Source organism: Vombatus ursinus, unplaced genomic scaffold (genome assembly GCF_900497805.2).
Source record: "Vombatus ursinus unplaced genomic scaffold, bare-nosed wombat genome assembly UNPS02014870.1, whole genome shotgun sequence".
NCBI lineage: Eukaryota > Metazoa > Chordata > Mammalia > Diprotodontia > Vombatidae > Vombatus > Vombatus ursinus.
In genome coordinates this window covers 675,856-695,798 of record NW_020954648.1, presented here as the reverse complement: position 1 = coordinate 695,798, position 19,943 = coordinate 675,856, and the positions used below count along the sequence as shown (strand labels likewise).

General features: G+C 39.4%; 1 protein-coding gene across 2 annotated transcripts in view; it reads right to left on the bottom strand.

Moving 5' to 3' along the window:
- MKLN1 (muskelin 1) overlaps positions 1-19,434 on the bottom strand; it is a 227,549-nt gene extending 208,115 nt beyond the window's left edge. Inside the window, exon 1 of one of the 2 annotated variants that reach the window (XM_027842258.1) lies at positions 19,327-19,434. In XM_027842258.1, coding sequence (XP_027698059.1) covers positions 19,327-19,424 — 98 coding nt within the window. In that variant the 5' untranslated portion in view covers positions 19,425-19,434. The remainder of the gene's footprint in view (positions 1-19,326) is intronic. The other variant, XM_027842259.1, reaches the window with a different exon arrangement.
- Positions 19,435-19,943: the final 509 nt, after the last annotated feature.

Genomic DNA, 19,943 nt, shown 5'->3' with positions numbered 1-19,943 from the left:
GAATCATGGTTTAGAACTGGAAAGATCTTTAGAGACTGAACCTCTTATTTTACGTATTAGAAAAATGAAGTCCAGGGAAATTAAATGACTTGCCTACTGTCACAGGGGAATTAAATGGCAGAATCAGGATTCAAACCCAGGGAGTATGTCTTAAAAAAAAAAAAAAAAGCCTTCTCAGAAAATAAGCAATTGGTGAGAAAGTCAAATGAGATTTAATTGCAAACTTGAAGCTAAGTAATATTTCAGACTAGAGGGAGAATTAAGGCACCAACAATTAGAAATAAGAATGAGGGACTAAGGGGGAAAAAAACCGTAAGACAGTGAATTAACAAATAAATGCCCTTCTGGATCCACCTGGGAGCAATAGAAGGACTTATGAGGGGATGAGAGAAATAATATTAATAGTTATGTATTCAATATTGGACTAGGATTTTATTTGGTACTATCTTCAACACTGTAGAGATTAGTGAAAAAAAAAATGGTTTCATAACAGTTTTAAATATTCCATAGCTGTACGTCTAAGATAAATAGGATTGCTGCCATTCCTGGTTCATAGAGCTACTCACACATCTCCCCCCACCTCAAGGCAACTGAGAGTACTGCAGAAATCAGTAAATGGGGAAATTCCCCTTTCCAAGGTACTGAAACCTATGGCTACTTAAGTTTTATCATCATGCTTCCCAAAATGCAATTTTAAGTGTCACCCCCTCAAAAGACTTACAAGTAGATGTGATGATATGTCTACACAAGAGTGTAAAATACAACTATAGCATATACTATAACTACATCATACTAAAATAAATTATAATGTATAGCATATTCATTTGCCCTTTATTAGTCCCTTAACTTTCTTAAAACATTCAAAGTATTGGGGCAGCTAGGTGGTGCAGTGGATAGAGCACCAGCCCTGAAGTCAGGAGGACCTGAGATCAAATCTAGCTTCAGACCAAACACTTGACACTTACTAGCTGTGTGACCCTGGGCAAGTCATTTAACCCCAACTGCCTTAAAAAAAAAAAACCAACATTCAAAGTACTTTACTAGACAGTACTATTTCACAGTATAGTACTATACTCTGGAATGGGATTCAGGAAACTTAAGGACTAGGGTCTACCTACCTCCACTAAACTAGAGTCCCTAATATTTGACCTCCTACAAATAAATCACTTATGTACTCTTAAGCCTCAATTTCCATTTCCTCATCTGTAAAATTAGGGAATTGGACTAGATAGTTTCTCAGGCTCCTTACAACTATAAACTTATATAGTTTTACAATTCTCTAGAAACCTAAAATGAAATGAATGAGTAAATAAAGCCTTTATTAAGCACTTAATATGCCAAGTAAAAATAAGATAAACTAACAAGAATAGTGACATTAATGCCAGAAGAGTCAAGGAAGGGATTTTTCTTGACTAAAAATGTTGGAAAGTATCTGGGATTGTTAAATGTGCCCTACCAACTGAATAAAATAGGGGAAAACTCTAAAAATTTAACTCAATTATATGTAGTTTTGGGAGGCAGTAAGGCACAACATAGATAGCTGGCCTTGAAATCAGTAATAACTTGATTCAAGTTTCTCCTGTAACAAATAGTAGCTATGTGACTCTGGACAACTGATTTAAGTTATCAGTGCTCTCAGGTAACTCTCTAAGAGCCTAAGTTCAGAAAGGGCGCTGGCCCAAGTCAGTAGAAGGCGTATCCTCACTTGGGAGTTCCCTAAACCAATGAAACCACAGATGCACACCCTTCCACTTTGAATGGCTGTACACTTGAACTTAATGGATAAACTAGAATAAACAGAGTGATTGCAGGGATACTACTAAAGGAGATAAAAATAAAGTCATGAACCAAAATTAATTTTTCACATTTGAGCTACAAAAAAAAAAAAAAAAAACAGAAACCAGGGCTATGAGGACTTGAAGAAGTCCTAAGTTTCATCATCAAACTCACTACTATTCAGACTCTATACAAAGTACCCTTCATGTTAAGAGAAGCAAAGAAGGAAAACTAGAAAAGTAAAAAGAGATTAGTGGACAGCAGTACTCAAACAAAAAGCCTCAAACAATCCACAGAGAACTCTGTTCTCTGATGGTTGTCCTTCGTTCTGGAAGAGGACCAAAACATCATCACTATGTTAGAATCAAGTTACAGTGTGTCCAATTGTGGCTGATCAGACCAATACAAGCTCAAAATCCTCTACCATAGGTCAGGCAAATAGCCCATGTGAACATTTGGGGTGAATTCTCTAAATTTGCGCATCTCGTGTTTCCTTTGAGCAACCTCAATTCTGCTTCACTCACAAAGCACAGTACCTTCTCTGATGAGGGCACACCATGCTGGGCTGTCCTGTGCCACTGTCTCCCATGTCACATAATCAATTCCTAATTTCTTAATAGAGATCTTGACAGTGTCTTTGTATCGCTTCTTCTGACCACCATGTGAGCACTTGTCCTGTGGGACTTCTCCATAAAATTTCGGGAAGCTTACATTTGGCATTCGAACAACATGGCCTGCCCATTACACTCTCTTCATGAGAGTCTGAATGCTGAGCAGTTTAGTTCAAGAAAGGACTTCAGTGTCTGGTACCTTATCTGGCCATGTGATCTTTAGAATCTTCCTAAGACAATTCAAATGAAAGCGATTCAGTTTCCTGGTAGACCATCCAGGTTTCATAGGCATATAACAATGAGGTCAGCACAACAGCTCTTTAGACCTTCAGTTCGTTAGTCAGTCTAATATCTCTTCTCTCCCACACTTTCATTCAGAGTCCTCCAAATGCTCTGGTAATGCATGCATCAACCTCATTATCAATTTGTACATCCCTAGAAAGTATACTACCAAGGTAAGTGAACTTATCCACAGAATTCAAACTTCTCCACTTGCTATGACCAATGGTTCCACGTATGGATGGTGCAGTGCTGGCTGATGGAGTACCTGTGTTTTCATGGTGTTAATTGTTAGGCCAAAATTAGCACAAGAAGCAGAGAAATCAATCCATATTCTTTTGCATCTCAGCTTCAGAGGCTGCAAAAAAATCAAGCACTAACACTCCCTCCACTTTGGTCTTGGCTTGCGGTCTTTTCAAGCTGAAAAATTTACCATCAGTGTGGTAGCTGACATTGATGTCATGTTCATCCTCACTGAAGGCATTTGATAACATGGTTGAAAACATGATGTTAAAAAGCATGGGAACAAGCTCACAGCCTTGTTTCACTCCACTGGTGACTGGGAAAGCACAAGAACATCGTCCATTTTCCAGAACCTGGGCAAGCAAGCATGCCATTGTGCAATTGTTCAATGCTGATGAACTTCTCCAGGGAACCACATTTTGTGTTACAATCTTAGCCTCCCTACCAAGGGCTGCTCATCATCTGGGACTAAAAGCTTCAGTCTTCCTTGGACACAAGCATGTAAAGAGAATGCCTGCTCAGTTTTGCAGTTGTGCATACAATCCTCTCACCCCCAACGTTTCTGGATAATTCGAAGAAGATAACCCAGTGAATGCAAACACCTTAAAGGCCATAAGAAAAAATATGGCTAAACAAAGTTTCTGTGGTAAGAGAGAACAAGCATTAAGACCCTCAGAGTAACCACCAAGGTTAAGCCAACAGCAATTCTTAAGAAAAAAAATCACAAAAGAGAAATTTTAAAAAAAAAAAAAAAAAGGGAAGTTAATGCTTCATGAGACTGACATCAGTTGGTCCTGGCCCCTCAATGAAATGTTAAATCCTAGATAACCAAAAAATAAGGTTTCTAAGTGAGAATTTTCCTTGAGGTAGATATACCTTCATCACACCAAATTATAAAAGTTAAAAAGCCCCAAAATGCAGAAAACTCAGGAATGAGGAGAATAAATGAAAGCACACACCACAAGAGTAAACAGGCACTGCACCTAGGTAAAGGAATGAGAATAGAAAAGTTCGATTACAAAGGCTTCTGTGAGCATGTTTTCTTTTGGGTCTTAAAGGATCTTCCTCCAACCCCTCACAATCAGGACTTTAGGCCTCTAGCAAAGGGATTAGGCTGGAAAATCAATTACAGAAAGCTAGGAAGCCCAGAAAAGAAAGAGTGATTTTTGGGTTTTGGTTTTGGTTTTTTTTAATATGAGGCAATTGGGGTTAAGTGACTTGCCTAGAGTCACACAGCTAGTGAGTGTCATGTGTCTGAGGGCGCATTTGAACTCAGGTCCCCTGACTCCAGGGCCAGCACTCTATCCACTGTGCCACATAGCTGCCCCAGAGAAGGAATGATTTTAAAAAATAGAATTAAACCTTACTACAGTGGCAAATCAGAATCTCCATCTAGGAGTTTTTCAACTGATAACGCTCACCATCTGAGGAAAAGAAAGCCCATCAAACCTTGATGTTGTGACAGAACAGAGAAAAATCATGGAAGGCTGGGGACACAAAAATGCCAGGAGTGCTTGAAGGTAAAGGATTGGCAATAAGTAGATTTTCAGCAAAGTTACCATAGAAAAGTGAGCACTAAATGATAAGACCTACAAAAGCTAAATAAGGAGAAGTGAAATAGCATTTTTATAAAAAGATCCATCTGAAAGGACAAGTACTTTGTACAAAAAAGACAGTCAAAACTCCCCAAGGATGGTGAAGATATCGGGATAAATTCTGCAAAGCCTCCTATAACAACAATGGAATACCTCCGAGAACCTTCAGAATGGTTCAGAAAAGCAATCATTAAGGAAAAATGTAAAAGAAATAAGGAGAGAAGTTACATTTCCTAAGGAAGAAATTAATCAATATAGCCAGAGATTAGTAAATTTGGAACAAAAGACAGAGACATTAGCAATAACAGTAGAGTCTTTAAAAAAAAAAAGATAACAGAAATACTTAGCAAAAATGCAAAGTTAGAAGGGGAAAAGTAGCCCAAAGCAGCAAAAGGAAAAGCTTAGAAAACATGGATTAAAAAAAAAAAAAGAATACTTAGACAAGAAACTAATCTAAGGATCACAAGTTTCCCAGAAAAAAAACATCATCAAAAAGATAAACATAACCATTCTCCAAGAAATCACACAGAAAAACTTCTAAGAAATACAGGAAGCTGATAGTAAAATACTGATCGAGGGAATCCACAGAACACTTAAGAAAAAGGAATCCCAATTTTAAATTACTGCCACGCACTGTAAGCAGCTGGAGCTAAACTTCTACAACATAGGTCATACATCTCATTATTAACTGCCACTAGGAAGGAAAAAGTGGTTTGGTACCAGGGAAGGTACAACTCAGAGAGAGCTGCATAACCATTTTGAACCTATTGTGGTATATGGTATAAGCTGTTGGTTGAAACAATCAATATTCCTAGCACTTCCTGTGGTTCCTTCCTACCTCCTAACAGAGAAGAAGTAGATGCAGAGTACAAATTTAAGACATGTTTTGTTCGGATATGGTCAATTCAGGAATTTGTTTTGCTTGACTATTATTCATGTTTGTAACATGGTCTTATTTTTCTTTCTTTCTCAGAGGGAAGGAGAAGGCAAATTTTCTGCTGATAGAAAAAATTAATAAAAATTTTTAAAGCAATATGATTGAATGTGATTTATTATTTTGTTAAACCTTGTGTTAGTCCTGGGGTCCTAGAAAGAGGAAAGACTTAAACAACAATTACTCAGTTAACGTGATCAATGACCAAGACGGTGAATTTCTTTTTTTAGATTTTTTTTTTTAATGAATGCTGGACAACACACCAACCAAAAAAAAAAAAAAAGAAATGACATAATAGTGAACAGAACAACAACTTTTTTGCATCAGGTGCCACGTTCCTCTGAATGTAGATATTTACCATATACAACACAAAAACAATAAGCAAAAGTCAGTTGCCTGATTTCAATTGAGTAAAAAGTTTTTAATATAAATACATTCGTCCTTCTTCATGTGCTTCTGTTTAATGGATAGATATTATTATTCCTTAATTTCCCATTCACATTTGGCTGCTTTAGGAAAATCACTTTGATAGCAGTATGTAAAATGGATTAGAGTAGGGAGAGACTAAGTAAAAGGACATTGCAACAGTCCAGGCAAGAGGTGATGAGGCCCTGAAGTAGGGTAGGGGCTGTTTGAGTGAAGAGAAGGACCTGGATACAAGAGCTCTTAAAGAGACAGATATAAGATTTGGCAACTGCTTAGATACGTTGAGTGAAAGAAAGGACAGAGTCAAAGATGAAACTAAAGTTGCGAAACCCGTGTGACTAGAAGCCCACCCTCCACAGATATGAAATGATGTAGAAGGTAGGGGTGAGTATGCTTGGGGGACAGTGGGATGGAATCTCAATTGCTAATGCACTGATTATTTAAATTACAAGCTAATCAACCTAGGGAGACAACTATGGCTCAAAAGGAGGGAAGTTGAGAGCTTCACACACGTGAACAAAGTAAGGGAGCTGGTCTAAAAATGGGCCAGTGTGATTGTGTTGGAGACCAACTCTACAAATGGCTAACACGGGGATGGTAAGATATTTCCTATCTAGCCATCCTCACAATGGCTGATCACACAGGTTGGGGAGACTAATGAACAACTGTGCTAAGTCTATTTGGGAACCCACAATTTTTTTTTACAAAGAATCATAAAGAACTTAGTGTTGTTTATTAAGTTTCTTTAGTAACATACAGAAATAGGGGCAGCTAGGTGGCTCAGTGGATAGAGCACCAGCCCTTAAGTCAGGAGGACCTAGGTTCAAATTCGGCCTCAGATCAAACACTTGACACTTAGTAGCTGTGTGACCCTGGGCAAGTCACTTGACCCCAACTGCCTAAAAAAAAAATAACAATAATAATAATAATATATAGAAATAATAAAATAAAGTTTTCAATCCTTTCTGACAAACCAAATAATTTAACAAAGAATGTTACACAAGTCAAATTTAACAATGGTAATAACAACACTGTCATAGATTAACAGAATTTCTGTGTTGAAAGGGACGTAAACGTCCTACTAGTCCAACCCATTTGAGAAAAAGAATCCCTTCTATAACAAATTTAAACGGTCATCTATCTATTCTTGAAGATCTCCAATGAGAGAGAAAGCACTCTAATCTGGGGCAAAATATTCACTTTTGGATAGCTTTAATTATTAGGAAGTTTTTCTTTACATCAAGCTTAAATTTGTCTCTTTGTAACGTCTATCCATCGGAACCCACAATTTTTAAGGGCTGGGAAAGCCCAATTTCTACACCCCCCCCCAAGTGAAATTTATAAAACAGGCAAAAAATTCTGAGTGCAAAGAGTGATGTAATCCTCTTTCTAGTGTAGCTTTTTAAATGCCAGCAGTCTTGGAGCCAGCACTCTTGGATTAATACTTAGTGTTGCAAAATTTGTTGCAAAAACCCCTTTGCAAAACCTCACATAAGGAAATTCTGAGCCCCTTATTTCTATATAAAATAAATACAAATAATTAGTATAATATACTGTCTTCAACTCCATTCTTAAGAGCACCACACATATTATATATATGTTTGTTTGTTTTTTAGTAATCAACTTAATGCCCACATTCTGCACCCAAAGAGGAGGTAGAGATGCTTGAGCAATTTCTATTTCTCTCTAAGGATTCCAAAGGGCTTTGGCAACAACATACCTACGCGTATATCACCATCACTGAAATTTGTCCACCTCAAGGGAAGGAGAATAGCAACAAAATAAACAAACACTCTAATATAATGATGTGGGGATAGGAAAATCACTAACCACAATCAAATCCACGTAGTTTACAGTATCTCCACAAAACAAAGATGTGCTAAAAGACACAGAATATATTAAAATATATACAGTACTCCATTTCTGAATATCTCAGAAAAACAAATTTGTGTCAATCTTGCTAGGAATTAAAATTTCTAGTTCTCCCAAATGAACAAATTTGAAAACCAAGTTTGAACAAGGGTAAATGAAATTTGCCTTAGCTTATCATATAGCTTTCCTCAAAAGTAGTACAAATGAATAATATATATTGCTAAAACTTGTTAAGGATTGAAAATGATATCAGATTTCTGGGGGGGGGAATTACTTTCAGTCATCCTCAAATGCATCAAAAATACCAATTGTTCATAAGCAACACAATCTCATCTATAGATTAAAAGTTTTCAAAGGACTTTCAGAAGGCAAAAACTGGTTAACCTAGTCACAGATATCCTAGTACTTGAAAGTAATAAAATAATATTTCTTTTAAAAATAATCTATAAATAAGATTTCCCATTAATTCAATTGGCTTCCTCTTACAATGACCATAAACCAATAAAAATTTACTCTATTTTCATTTGGGCTACCCGTAAACTGTCTTGGTCCAGTACAGGCAGCACTTCCACTACTCCCACCCCCTTAAATGTAGCTTGTATAAAAGCCTCAATTCAGCTTTTAATTGCTACTATTTTTCAGGATATAACAAAGAGACTGAAGCCCATATTTTGGCCAATACATCTATTTCTTAATGGAACCTATAACTGAAAAAAAATGTTAAGAACTTCTGTTCAAGGAAATCTCCTTCTGGATGTCCCAGTAGTGCCTCAAACACCATATCCCAAACTGTTCTTGCTTCTAACTATACTACTGCTTTCAGGGCACCATTATTCATCCACCCACTCCCCCACGGTTCAAACCTTGGCTTTTTCATAAACTCTTCTCACTCAAATCTCCTCAATTTACCAAGTCTTAGTGCGTCTAGCATCATGATATCTTCCGAATCCTTCCCTACTATTCCCTTATCTATTCCCACAGCCACTTCCCTAATACAGACCCCCATATTACCAGCCGCCTGGACCATCATTAGAATTATAACTCACATTCCCATAGTCCATTTAAGGTTTACAAAACATTTTGCCCACAGTAATTCTGTGATACAGGTAAAATTTAAAAGTCTCCCCTCATCTATTCTCTTCCCCCTTCCATGTCATCATTCATAGCACTGCTAGATTAATCTTCTTTATGTATAAATTTGGTCACATTACTCTTCTGATGAAAAATCATTGACAAATATCTAATTCTGAGTAAAATTAAAACATCTGCTTAGAATTCAAGACCTCTGCAAGTGTACAGTTGGCAAAAAACAAAAGCAGAAGGGCAGAAAAGTATGATCTGGCCTAAAACCTCTGGAGGCACCTGGGAAAAGCTGTGAGCAAGTCTTCACACATGAGCAAGGATTAGCTTTTGTACATCAAAGTAAATCCTTTTTTTTTTTAAACAAATGGATACTTTGAGGACTTGGGAAGAGTGTTATATCAGAAGAGAAATGACCACCAGAAGCCAATGGCATTGGCCAACAGCAAACTAAGTAACTAAAAGAAATAAAAAATCTGAACAATTTTGAAAAAATATGTCAAGATTTATGAGTGGATGAAAGGTAAAATAAACAAAAGCAGAATATACACAGCTAAAACAAAACAGATAAAAGGGTTACTAAAAAAGAATTATAGTCTTAATAAGTGAAAATCTCCTAGCAGTCCTAAAGAAGAGATAATGAAATATTTTGACAGGAGACCAGAAAGGTAAAATGTTGCATATTTTAATCACACCAGATCACTATTTTGGTTGCTTTTGTTTAACTGTTTTCCTTTGTTGCCAAGAGAGGGTAGGGAAGATTTTTCAACTAGGCACAGATTTTTTTTTTAGGGTAACAAAACTTTTTCTTTCCTAAATAGAGTATGAAACATCTGCCAGAAAGTGTACCATTAAAGGATCATCATTAAGAGCAATTAGGGTCTTCAAAGGCCCTTTACAGATGAAGAGACTTAGACTAAAAGAACTTAAGTGATTCACAGAGTCAAGATCTAAACCCAGGTCCTATATACTTGCAAAACTATTTTCACAGTACCAAATCTCATCCATAAAAGTAAATGCACCAATGAATCATCCTCTGACCCAATTGTCTTTGGATGACTGGTAAAAGTGAAGCACTAGGCTAAATGTCCACAGGAAGCAATAGAGGAAAAGCAAAAGGAACAGGACTTCTAGGGGTTCAAGCATCCCCAAAGGCACCTTGTTTTTATAGAAATGGCAGAAATTGAAGATCATCTACTCAGGTATATCTCCCTTTTTACAGATCATAATTTTACAGATAAGAGGAATTCAGTGAAGGAGAATAAAAGATAAATATTAGAAATATAGACACATTGTAAATGTCCAACTCTGGCTATAGTGCTTAGATGTGACATGATTATGACTAGAGAACAGGATCTATTGGGTACTGATAGCCACTTCACAGACTTCCTATTAATTTTTTTCTCTCAGCAAAGTCCCTATCACCATAAAACAAAGGTACATTTCAGATACAAAGTCTCTGACTTCAAGAAATTTACATTCTCAAGTCTAAATGAATGCAAAGGTGGAAAATAAAGTGTGTTTGATCAGCTTTTTTAAGTTCATTTCTCTAAATTCAGTAAATGTGAAAGAAAAAGTTTAGAATGCAGCAAGCTTTTCAGGTTTATTCATTCAAAAGAGAGTAACATTAAAGAGCATTACATGTGAATAGGAAAGGAAAAAAAATTACATATGTAGTATTTGAAAGCAAGAGTTTATTCTCAACTTCACATTTTTTTTTCAATTTGTCACTCTGACAAAATAATTAGTCACTGTTGGTAACAACAGGAATGAAAATTAAACTACCATACTTCTAACAGTTTCACATAAACAATTATTTTCCATCTTTCTTTTCTATTCACCAGTATTAAAGTCATTCCTTCAAACTGCATTGAGAATGATGGAAGAGGAGAATGCCTGCAAAGGATTTCAAGTGTCTGGGTAAAACAAGATGCAAGGCTCTCAGCAGACAGTAGAGGGAAGGGGAGCAGTGAGATCTTCAAGGACGGATGAAAAGGTTTGGGTAAACAGCTATGAGTAAGACAGGATGCAAAAGGTTTGTCCTGACACACTGAGGGGCCAGTTGAGATTATGTAAACAATAACCTTAGAAAAACTGGGTCTACTCTGTTCCCCAGACATATAACTATGACTTTTTACTTCGAAACTTCCCTAACTTGGACCACCCTTCCACAGTTTTCTCTACTTCCCTTCTGTTCAGAAAATCCTACCCTTCCTTTAAGACCTATCCTCTCTACCTTCCATGAGGAATTTCTGATAACCCCATATGCTGCCTTAAGAGTATCATTTGTCCTATCTTAGGTTTTTCTCCTGACTCCTTAACTAGGCTTTATGTCCTTGAGAACTCTCACAACGTCCTCTGTATCCTCAGAACCTCTGCACAGCAGTGGACACACGAAGGCAATCAAATATGATATGAGCCTGTAATGATGATAGATAGGACTAGAGATCTGAAGAAACATACAGAACACGAGAGCGAAATGTTATGACTGTGTTATAATGTAGCAGTGCAATATAAACTAGATTCTTTTCCCTCTTCATTTGGAAACAAAACAAATCCAAAAAAAGCACTACGGAATCATATAGATATCACATGTCATGATTCTTACAAACATTAAGAGATATTTAACAAACATTAGGGGAATTGAAGTTGCTGCTTTTTGTATAACAAAGAGCTAGAAACAAAATAGATGCCCATCAACTAGGGAATAGCTGAACAGTCAAAAAGCATTTATTAAGCACCTACTATAAGTCAGGAACTGTGCTAAGGATTTTTTTTAAAGGGCAAAAACCTTCCCTGCACTCAAGGGGTTCATATTCAAATGGAGGAGACAGCATGCCAACTACATACAAAGAGGATAAATTGGAGGCAACCTAAATGATGGTACAGGAAAGTAAATTTTTTAAGAAATGATGACTGACTAGGAGATGCAGTAGGTAAAAGCACTGGACTTAGAGTAAAGAAGACCTGAGATTTTAAACTCATCTTAGACACTCTGTGTGTCCTGGGCAAGTAATAAACTCCATTAGCCTCAGTATCCTTATCTGTAAAACGGAGATAATTAATAGTGCCTACTTCACGTGATTTTTGTCAGGATCAAATTAGGTGACATAGGTATAGCACTTCATAAATCTTAAAGTACTATCTAAATGCTATACAAAGACTATAACAATGATGTTATGTGGAAAGAATGCCAACATCACAAAAATAATACATTTGAAACTGAGTACTGTAAAATCATAATCAAGCTTGACCCCAAAAGAAGATATATAGCTCTTTGCAGAGCTAGAGAAGTATTATGGAACACTTCACACAGTAACAGAGTTTTTCAAATTTTTTTCTTTCATTTTCTAGGTGGGAAAGAATACACTGAAAAGTTTAAGTGATATAAAAACAACAAAATATCAATAAAACTAATTTTTGATAAAGAGTTGATGACAGAAGACCTGAAAATGCTTAATCTGACTTTATCCAGCATGACTAACAGAAACAATAAAAATACCTTTTAAATCTCCTAACAGTTCCTTTCAGTACCTACAATCCTAAGTTGTTTTTATAAATTTATGTATTTATACATATGTACAGTACCAGTAGACCATCTCCTTTTCCAAAGAGAGGATGTAAACAACTACACATAAGCATTCTGTACAAGAAGGTTCATGAGATCATGGATTTAGAGAAGGAAGGGACCTTAGAGGTCATCTAGTGTAACCACCTCATTTTTCTGATCAAAAAACTGAGGCCTATAGAACTTAAGTAACTCACTGGCAGCAAGAGGTGGGAGTAGGAGGAGGTAAAACTGTGAGCAACCCAAAGTGTCATGGTATAACAGAAACAGAAATGGATTCTGTCCTCAGATTCTCACCAAGGGACTGTACACAGAATAGTGGATCAGAAATGAAGGCGCTCAGTCATTAGTCAATGATTCAAAATACAACCTTAGACTGGTCATTTTCCTATTGCAGGGAATCCACATCAACTCCTACCAACTTAGTAGGAACACTTCTTGTTGTCACTTATATCATGGGGGTCTCCCACACCACATCTGGGCTCACAGTCAGGGACCAGAAATGAATTTTCAGCTCAAGTCCTCATTCAGTGCAGACTCATCTTCGAGACCAAGTAAATTACAAAAAAAAAATCAAATAAAACTGTTTCAACAAAATACAACAGGAAAACTCAACCCAAAAAGATAAATAAATAAATAAATATAACTGCTAAAACCCTTATAGACTAATGGAAAATAATTTTCTCCACAGACCAGTGGAGAGAGGCAAGTGCCAGGATGGGGGAACCCCTCTTCTTAAAGACATTTGAAAGAAGCCTGCCTAATGATACTACTGGAACACTTTGCCCAGCCATCAGTTCCTTGCTCCCCAGTTCACACACTCAGGGAAGAAAGGAGAGGGCTACCTGGAGTTGCTGATAAAAGAGCTCTCCAGGCCAGCCCTTGTTCCCCAGGCTCTGCCTCTACAACTGTAAATCAGAGATAACTCAACATCCTGGCTGGTCAGCCACTTCCATTCCACTTTTACTACAGCTGTTTAGTCTTTTTTGCAAAGACTTCTGCTGCTTCTACTTCAACTAAGTTCTCTCCTAGCTTAGACCTCCCTGCATGGGCAGAGTGGAGGGAAGTAGCTAAAAACTCTTTTAGATTCAAAACACTCAAGATTTTAAGGACTATTAACTATCTTAGAGGCCTCCTGGGCCTAAGGGTTATTCAACACATTCAGTTTTTGGAGGGTTTTTTGTTTGGTTTTCTTTTTTGTCCTTTCTAGACTTCAAAACCTATCTAGATCTCCCCATTCTTTAAAAAAAAAAAAAAATTTCACTGTGGTTCTCCTTCAAACTATCCTCCTACATCCTTTTAACAGCCAAACTTCTAGAAAAAGCAGTCTATACTTACTGCTTCATTTTCTCACTTCCTACTCCCTACTCAACCCCATGCAATCTGGCTTATTTAGCACTCCAATGAGTGTGCTCTCCAAGGTCACCAACAGTGTCTTTATTACTAAATCTCAGGTCTTTTCTCAGTCCTCATCATTCTTGATCTCGTTGTGTCATCTGACACTGTTGACCACTGTCAGAAGGAGCTAGGTGGCAGTGGATCAAATGCTGGACTCTTCAATTTAAATCTGGCCTCAGACATTTACCAACTGTGTGACTCTGAACAAGTCAATGAGCCTCTGCTTCCATTTCCTCAACTGTAAAATGGGAATAATAAAGAACACATCAGGGTTGTAAAGCCCTTTGCAATCCCTAAAAGTGCTATAAAAATACTAGCTATTAGTGACCATCCTCTCTTTCCAGATATTCTTGTCTCCCTGTGTCTGTATCAGTGGCGTCAAACTCAAATAGAAAGTGGTCACTAAAACATTATGTGGGCCACATGTTGACTTAGAAAACCACATATTAATATTATCTATGTTTTACTGTATCTTTATTTTGTTAAATACTTCTCCATTACATTTCAATCTTGCTTTTTTGGCCACACTTGGAGTCTTGCAGACAGCATGCTGCCAGACTGTATGTTCGATACGTGTGGCCTAAATAACCCTCCTTTCCACCCATCAGACTGATCCTTCTCAAACCTTCTTTGAAGGTTCATCATTTATGTCCTACTCCCTATGTATGTATACGCCAAGGCTTCAAGAATTTTCATTTCAGATTCTTAGTCATGAAGAAGAAACCAAGAGAATGAGAGCACATTAAAAAAAAAAAAAAAGATATTCACTAGAATTACTTCCCATTTTAAGCAGTTCAATTGCCAAAAAAATTCCAACTGGTACATAAAGAGCCCCAGCAACTAAGTCTTCATATTTTCTCACTGCAATCAAACCATCAAGTTAAAATATGTCTAAATAACTCTCCCTATTATGAAACACTACGATGTTCATTGTCTATACCCCGCATCTGACATTTATGATACACTGCCTCATACTGTGAATTGTAGTGTGGATGGTGAAGTTCTCCGGATGTTCCTTCTTGGGAATGACACTATGTTGATGACATCAAGCCCCATAACATTATAGAGCCACTTGGATGAGATCTTTAAACAATCATTCAAAGAATCTGGCCCGTCCATTCACATAAGAAAGACCAAATGAATGAAAAATATCTATTACTCAGATTTCAACAAAGATCTGAAGAGATACCCTCTAAAACTTGTCCAACAGTATGTACATTTGGAATAGACAATATAAATGGACAGTGAACTGGGTCCAGAGTTAAAAAGTGGATTGCTTTTGGGAAATGGCATAGCACCTCTACTGATCTCAAGTTTCCCATAAGGGCAAAGGCCCATCTTTTAATAAAAAGATTTTGCCAGTGTTGTGGCATGGAAGTGAGACCCGGAACAAACACTGCTGCCGACAAAGAACTAAAGATGAACACCACAAAGCAGGGAATGAAAAAGGCACGTGGTAGGTATAAGCAGGATGCCATATATAACCAACAAGAAGCTCCAAAGAAGAACATGATTTAGTAGAGGACATCATAAGGAGTGGTATGGCAGAAAGAGAAGAGGGGTTGATCACAGAATGGCAGATTACAGGCAGAAGGTTAAGAGCATTCCTGGTCTCTTGAGGCCAAAAAAACACCCTCCAACACCCTGGGTAGACCCTGTGTAGAACATCTGGTAGGACATGTATACGGGGAGCACAAAATGAGTAAGCAGGAATGGATGGCACTACTATGTACCAAATACTATTGCTATGCTAAACATTTTACAAATATTAGCTCATTTGTTCTTCCCAACAACCCTGGGAAGTAGGTGCTATTATTATCTCCAATTTACAGATGAGGAAACTGAGGTAGACAGAATGGTTAAGTGACTTGCCAGGGTCACACACAGCTAATGGTGGTCTAAGGCTGGATTTGAACTTGAGTCTTTCTCACTCCAGGTGCAGTGCTCTATCTACTGCACAATCTAGCTGCCTCAACCACAGATTAATTTGAATACTGTGAATTACCTTTTCGATTTGCCCAGCCCCTCCAATTAAAGAGGTAAAAAATTCTAGGAAACAAAAAATATATGAAATATTTTTTAGCACTCTTAACAGAACAGAAAATCACTTTATTAGTTTAAGAACATAAAATAATTATGTGTAACTTCTTGTTCATAAAATTATCAAGTCTGGCATAATTAGAGATCTAAAGGCTAAGAGAACCAGAACCAGAACCACCACCACCATCAGCACCACCCTGCCCCAGGAAAAAAAAGAAAAAAAAAAAGAAAAAATTACTCTACCCCAGCAATTTGGAGAGACAAGAAATAAAAAACATAATTTTAAGGGAAAACTGGTTCTCTATTTTTTATTTCAATGTATAACAATGAGTCCAATTAAACTAGACTACAAGCTCCTTAAAGGTCTTTAATTTCATGGTATTTCTGACACCTTTCTAGCCCCACACCTTCCCTCTCTTCCCACCTCTCTCTGCCGACCTAAGGAAATGATCACCAAATGTCCGGCAGAAAGATCCTGTATTTAAAATAAGGTACATTTAAGCTGTCCTTTAATATGACTGCCACCACCGCTGCATCCTTCTAGTGGAAAGAGAAATTTTTCACCTTAAGGAACAAACTCACCCCCCCAACAAAAACATTTTTGGACTCAACCACATCATGTCCAAGTTTTTATACAACTCAGTAATGTCCCGTAACAATTCAGGAATTCAACAACAACCGGGTCCCAGCTCCCAACCTCAAGCACTATACTACTAGATTATGGTACCTTAAAGTACAGCTGAAGGATCATACACCTGCTTATTAAGCCCATACCTTTTATTGCCAGTTCAATAGGGTACTATCCCTTCTTCCACAAAAGTTGTATTTATAATCTCACCTCCAAACACAGGAACAAACTTTTACTGTATCACCAAATCAAACCATGAAGCTCCCATTTAAAATTCCTGTAATGGCATTTAGTCAGCTTCCCCTATCTCACACCTTTCAAGAATGAAAAAGCTAAAGAAAGCAGAATCAATGTACCAATTATCTTGTCCTCACTCCAGTTGAGGACTAGATTGCTTTTCTGACTTCATCCTCAAATTGGAATTTGAGTACCAAATATCTTAAAGAACAGGCAGAAATCTGGCAGGGGAAAATAGGAAAAGGAGAACATTCCAGGAATTGGGAACGGTATGAAGAAAAGCATGAAGTGCAACACATTCCTATTTTAGTTTGGTTGGAGCTAGAGGACAGTAATGTAACAATGAAAAGAAGGATGGTGAAAGACTGTGGAAGGCTTTCCAGATTAAAAAGCTTGAAACTGACTTAGTACACATTAGGGAGAAAAATTTTTTTTAAAAAAACTAAGCTATGTAACTAGATAAAGTCAGGCAGGGATATAAAGGATAGATTAGAGGTCAAAAGATCCATTAGGAAACTACTGCAATAATCTAAACAAATAAATGGAGATGATGAGCATGATAATACAGTGGTGGCAGCCCCTGCCCTCAAGGAACTTATGTTCTATTTGGGATACAACTCATAAACAAGTAAGTACACACAAAATAATTTGAGGAAGGAGAAAACAAAACACTTACTACTAGGGAGTTGAGGAATGGCTTCCCATAGAAAACCTTGAAAGAAGCTAGAGATTCTAAGTAACAGGGGAGAAGATGGCATTTCCAGCATGGAAATTTCCAGCACAAACTTCTGCAAAGGCAAAGGCAGGAAACAGTGTGCCAAGTTAAGGGAATAACAATTAGATCAATTTGACTGAAATGTAGAGCATATGACATAGAGTATATGATATAAAATGCCCGAGAAGATGGGCTACAGTCATCTTGTTTTGTATTTTATCCTAGAGACAATAGGAAGCCACTTAAGATTCTGGAGCAAACAACTGACAGACTAGTACTTTACAAAGACTGATCAGGCAGCTACTAAAGAATGGATTGGAGAGAGTCAAGACTGGTGGAGGGGAGACCAAATAAGATTTTACTGTAAGAGTCCAGGGGTGGAGGCAATGAGAGCCAAACTACGGTAGTGGTCACATGTGCAAAGAGAAGGCTAATGGATATTTCCTAAGACACCTGCCTCAAATGTGTGACCATGGCCCTAACACTCAACTTCTCTTTGAGGGAAAGTTTCCTAGGTGGAATCAACAGAAATCTTAGATTTAAGATATACAGGAGAAAGAAAAGTCAAAGGTAACAAGTAAAGTCTTCATTATAAAAGACTAGATGAATGGTGGTACCACTGGGAAAAACAGCAGTCAGAAGGAGAAAGAGGTTTTTGGGGGCAGTTGTCAACATAATGCAAAAAAACCAATCCGACCATAGGTCATTTGGCACCATTCACTGAGCTGGATCCTGTGACAGGCAAAAGACTTCCAGCCAAACTGTGGTCTGATGGACAGAGCAGGGGAACTGGACAGGACATTTTTTAAAAATGACATCTATACATCATATATCACATACTTGTTTAAAGCTCTAAGTCAAATTAGGAACATAATAACAGCTTACATATACACATCTTCACAACAATCCTGCAACCCTGAGAGGTAAGGCAAAATATGGATCTTATTCCGATTTTACAGATAAGGAAGTAGAGGCTCAGCGACTACCTACTGAACTCAAATCTCTTTTGACTTCACTCTGTGCACTACACGTTAACTGGGGTTGGCTTATAAAACAATCCTGTCTGGCACACCGAAGACCCACGGGAAAAAATGTCTTAAAACAAAAACTTTTTCGAGATGGTGGAGGGGGGAGCTGGGAGAGGGGGAAGACTTCCTTTTAAAATTTTTTTTCCTGAGCCGTCACATGTCCAAACCTAATTGAGTCAATTTCTTCACCTGAATCTGGGGAAGAACCAAGCTCCCCCCGTGCCCCTCGACGTGGCTGTTCTGGGGAGTGGGTCAGAGGCGAAGCCCCCTTTTTCTGTGGGCCCTGGGTGATGCTCCCCACTTTGCACAGGCGTGTACTAAGTGTTTATTGATTGCCTGGTTTTGCACAGGGCCGTCCACGGCTGCACCGCGGGATCGGGAGCCCGACAGACGGCGGCTCCCCCACCCGGCTCCTCCTCTCCCAGACCTTGGATAACTTGAACTCGCTCCGCTCTTCTGCTCCCAAGTGTTCCCCGCTCCGCCGCCCCAACTTCACAGACACCCGCCACGCTCCCAAGCTCCTCTCTCGGAACTACGCGCCTCTCACCCCGGGGGGTGCCCCGAGAATCCGCGGCGGCCTACCCCGCGAAGACCTCTTCTTCCGGCGCCTCCCGGGCCGCACGCCGTGCCCCACGCCGAGCTTGCCCGAGCTCGGCCCGAGCGCGGTGGTGGCGGCGGCTCAACGCCTGGGCCCAGGCCAGAGCAGGGCGGGAAGGCGAGGCCGGGCCGGGAGCCGGCCGGGCCGGGGGGGGGCAGAGAAGACCGCGCCTCCCTCCCCCCCTTCCCCCACCCCAGCAGCAGCAGCAGCAGCAGGCCCGGGCCTCTCCTCCCCGCCCGCCCCCGTCCCGCCGCCCCCGGGGTCGGGGCGCGGCCTCCCGGGCCGTCCCCGCACTCACTCGGGGAGGTAGGTGGAGGAGAAGGAGCTCCACTTGTGCAGCGCGTAAGGCAGCAGCCGGCTCTCAGGCGCCGCAACGCCAGCCCCGCCAGCCGCCATCTTGTCAGCTCCCAACCCGCCGCTGCGGCCGTCGCCGACGCTGGCAACGCCGAGGGGACGGGAGGGCAGGGGCGGGGCCTGCTCTTAAAGGGGCCGCCTCCCCATCTGGCGCGGCGGGCGCGCGCCCGCGGCTAGGAGCCTGCCTGTGCTCGGCATCCCCACGCCCCCCGACGCTCTCCCGAGCATGCTTCTCTCCAGTGCACCTGAAACACACCTTCCTCTCCTCCACCCAGGGCTATCTCGAACCGAGATTCTTGTGTTTCACTAAGTTTAATACCTGGGGAAAAGCGCCATTAGGGACCGGGAAGGGAGGGGACTGATGCACAGGTGCGGAGGAATGAGGAAAGAAACTAGTGCCAGAGATATTATAAAAGAGGAAAAAATGAGGGCAGCACCACATTATTGTCACCTTTTTTCTTTATTTTTTTTTCTGCTCTCCTTTCCTTCCCCCCTCCTCAAATTTCTGCCCATGTGCCTAGAATTGAAGAACAGAGCAGGAGGGGGCATGGGTCAGGAGGC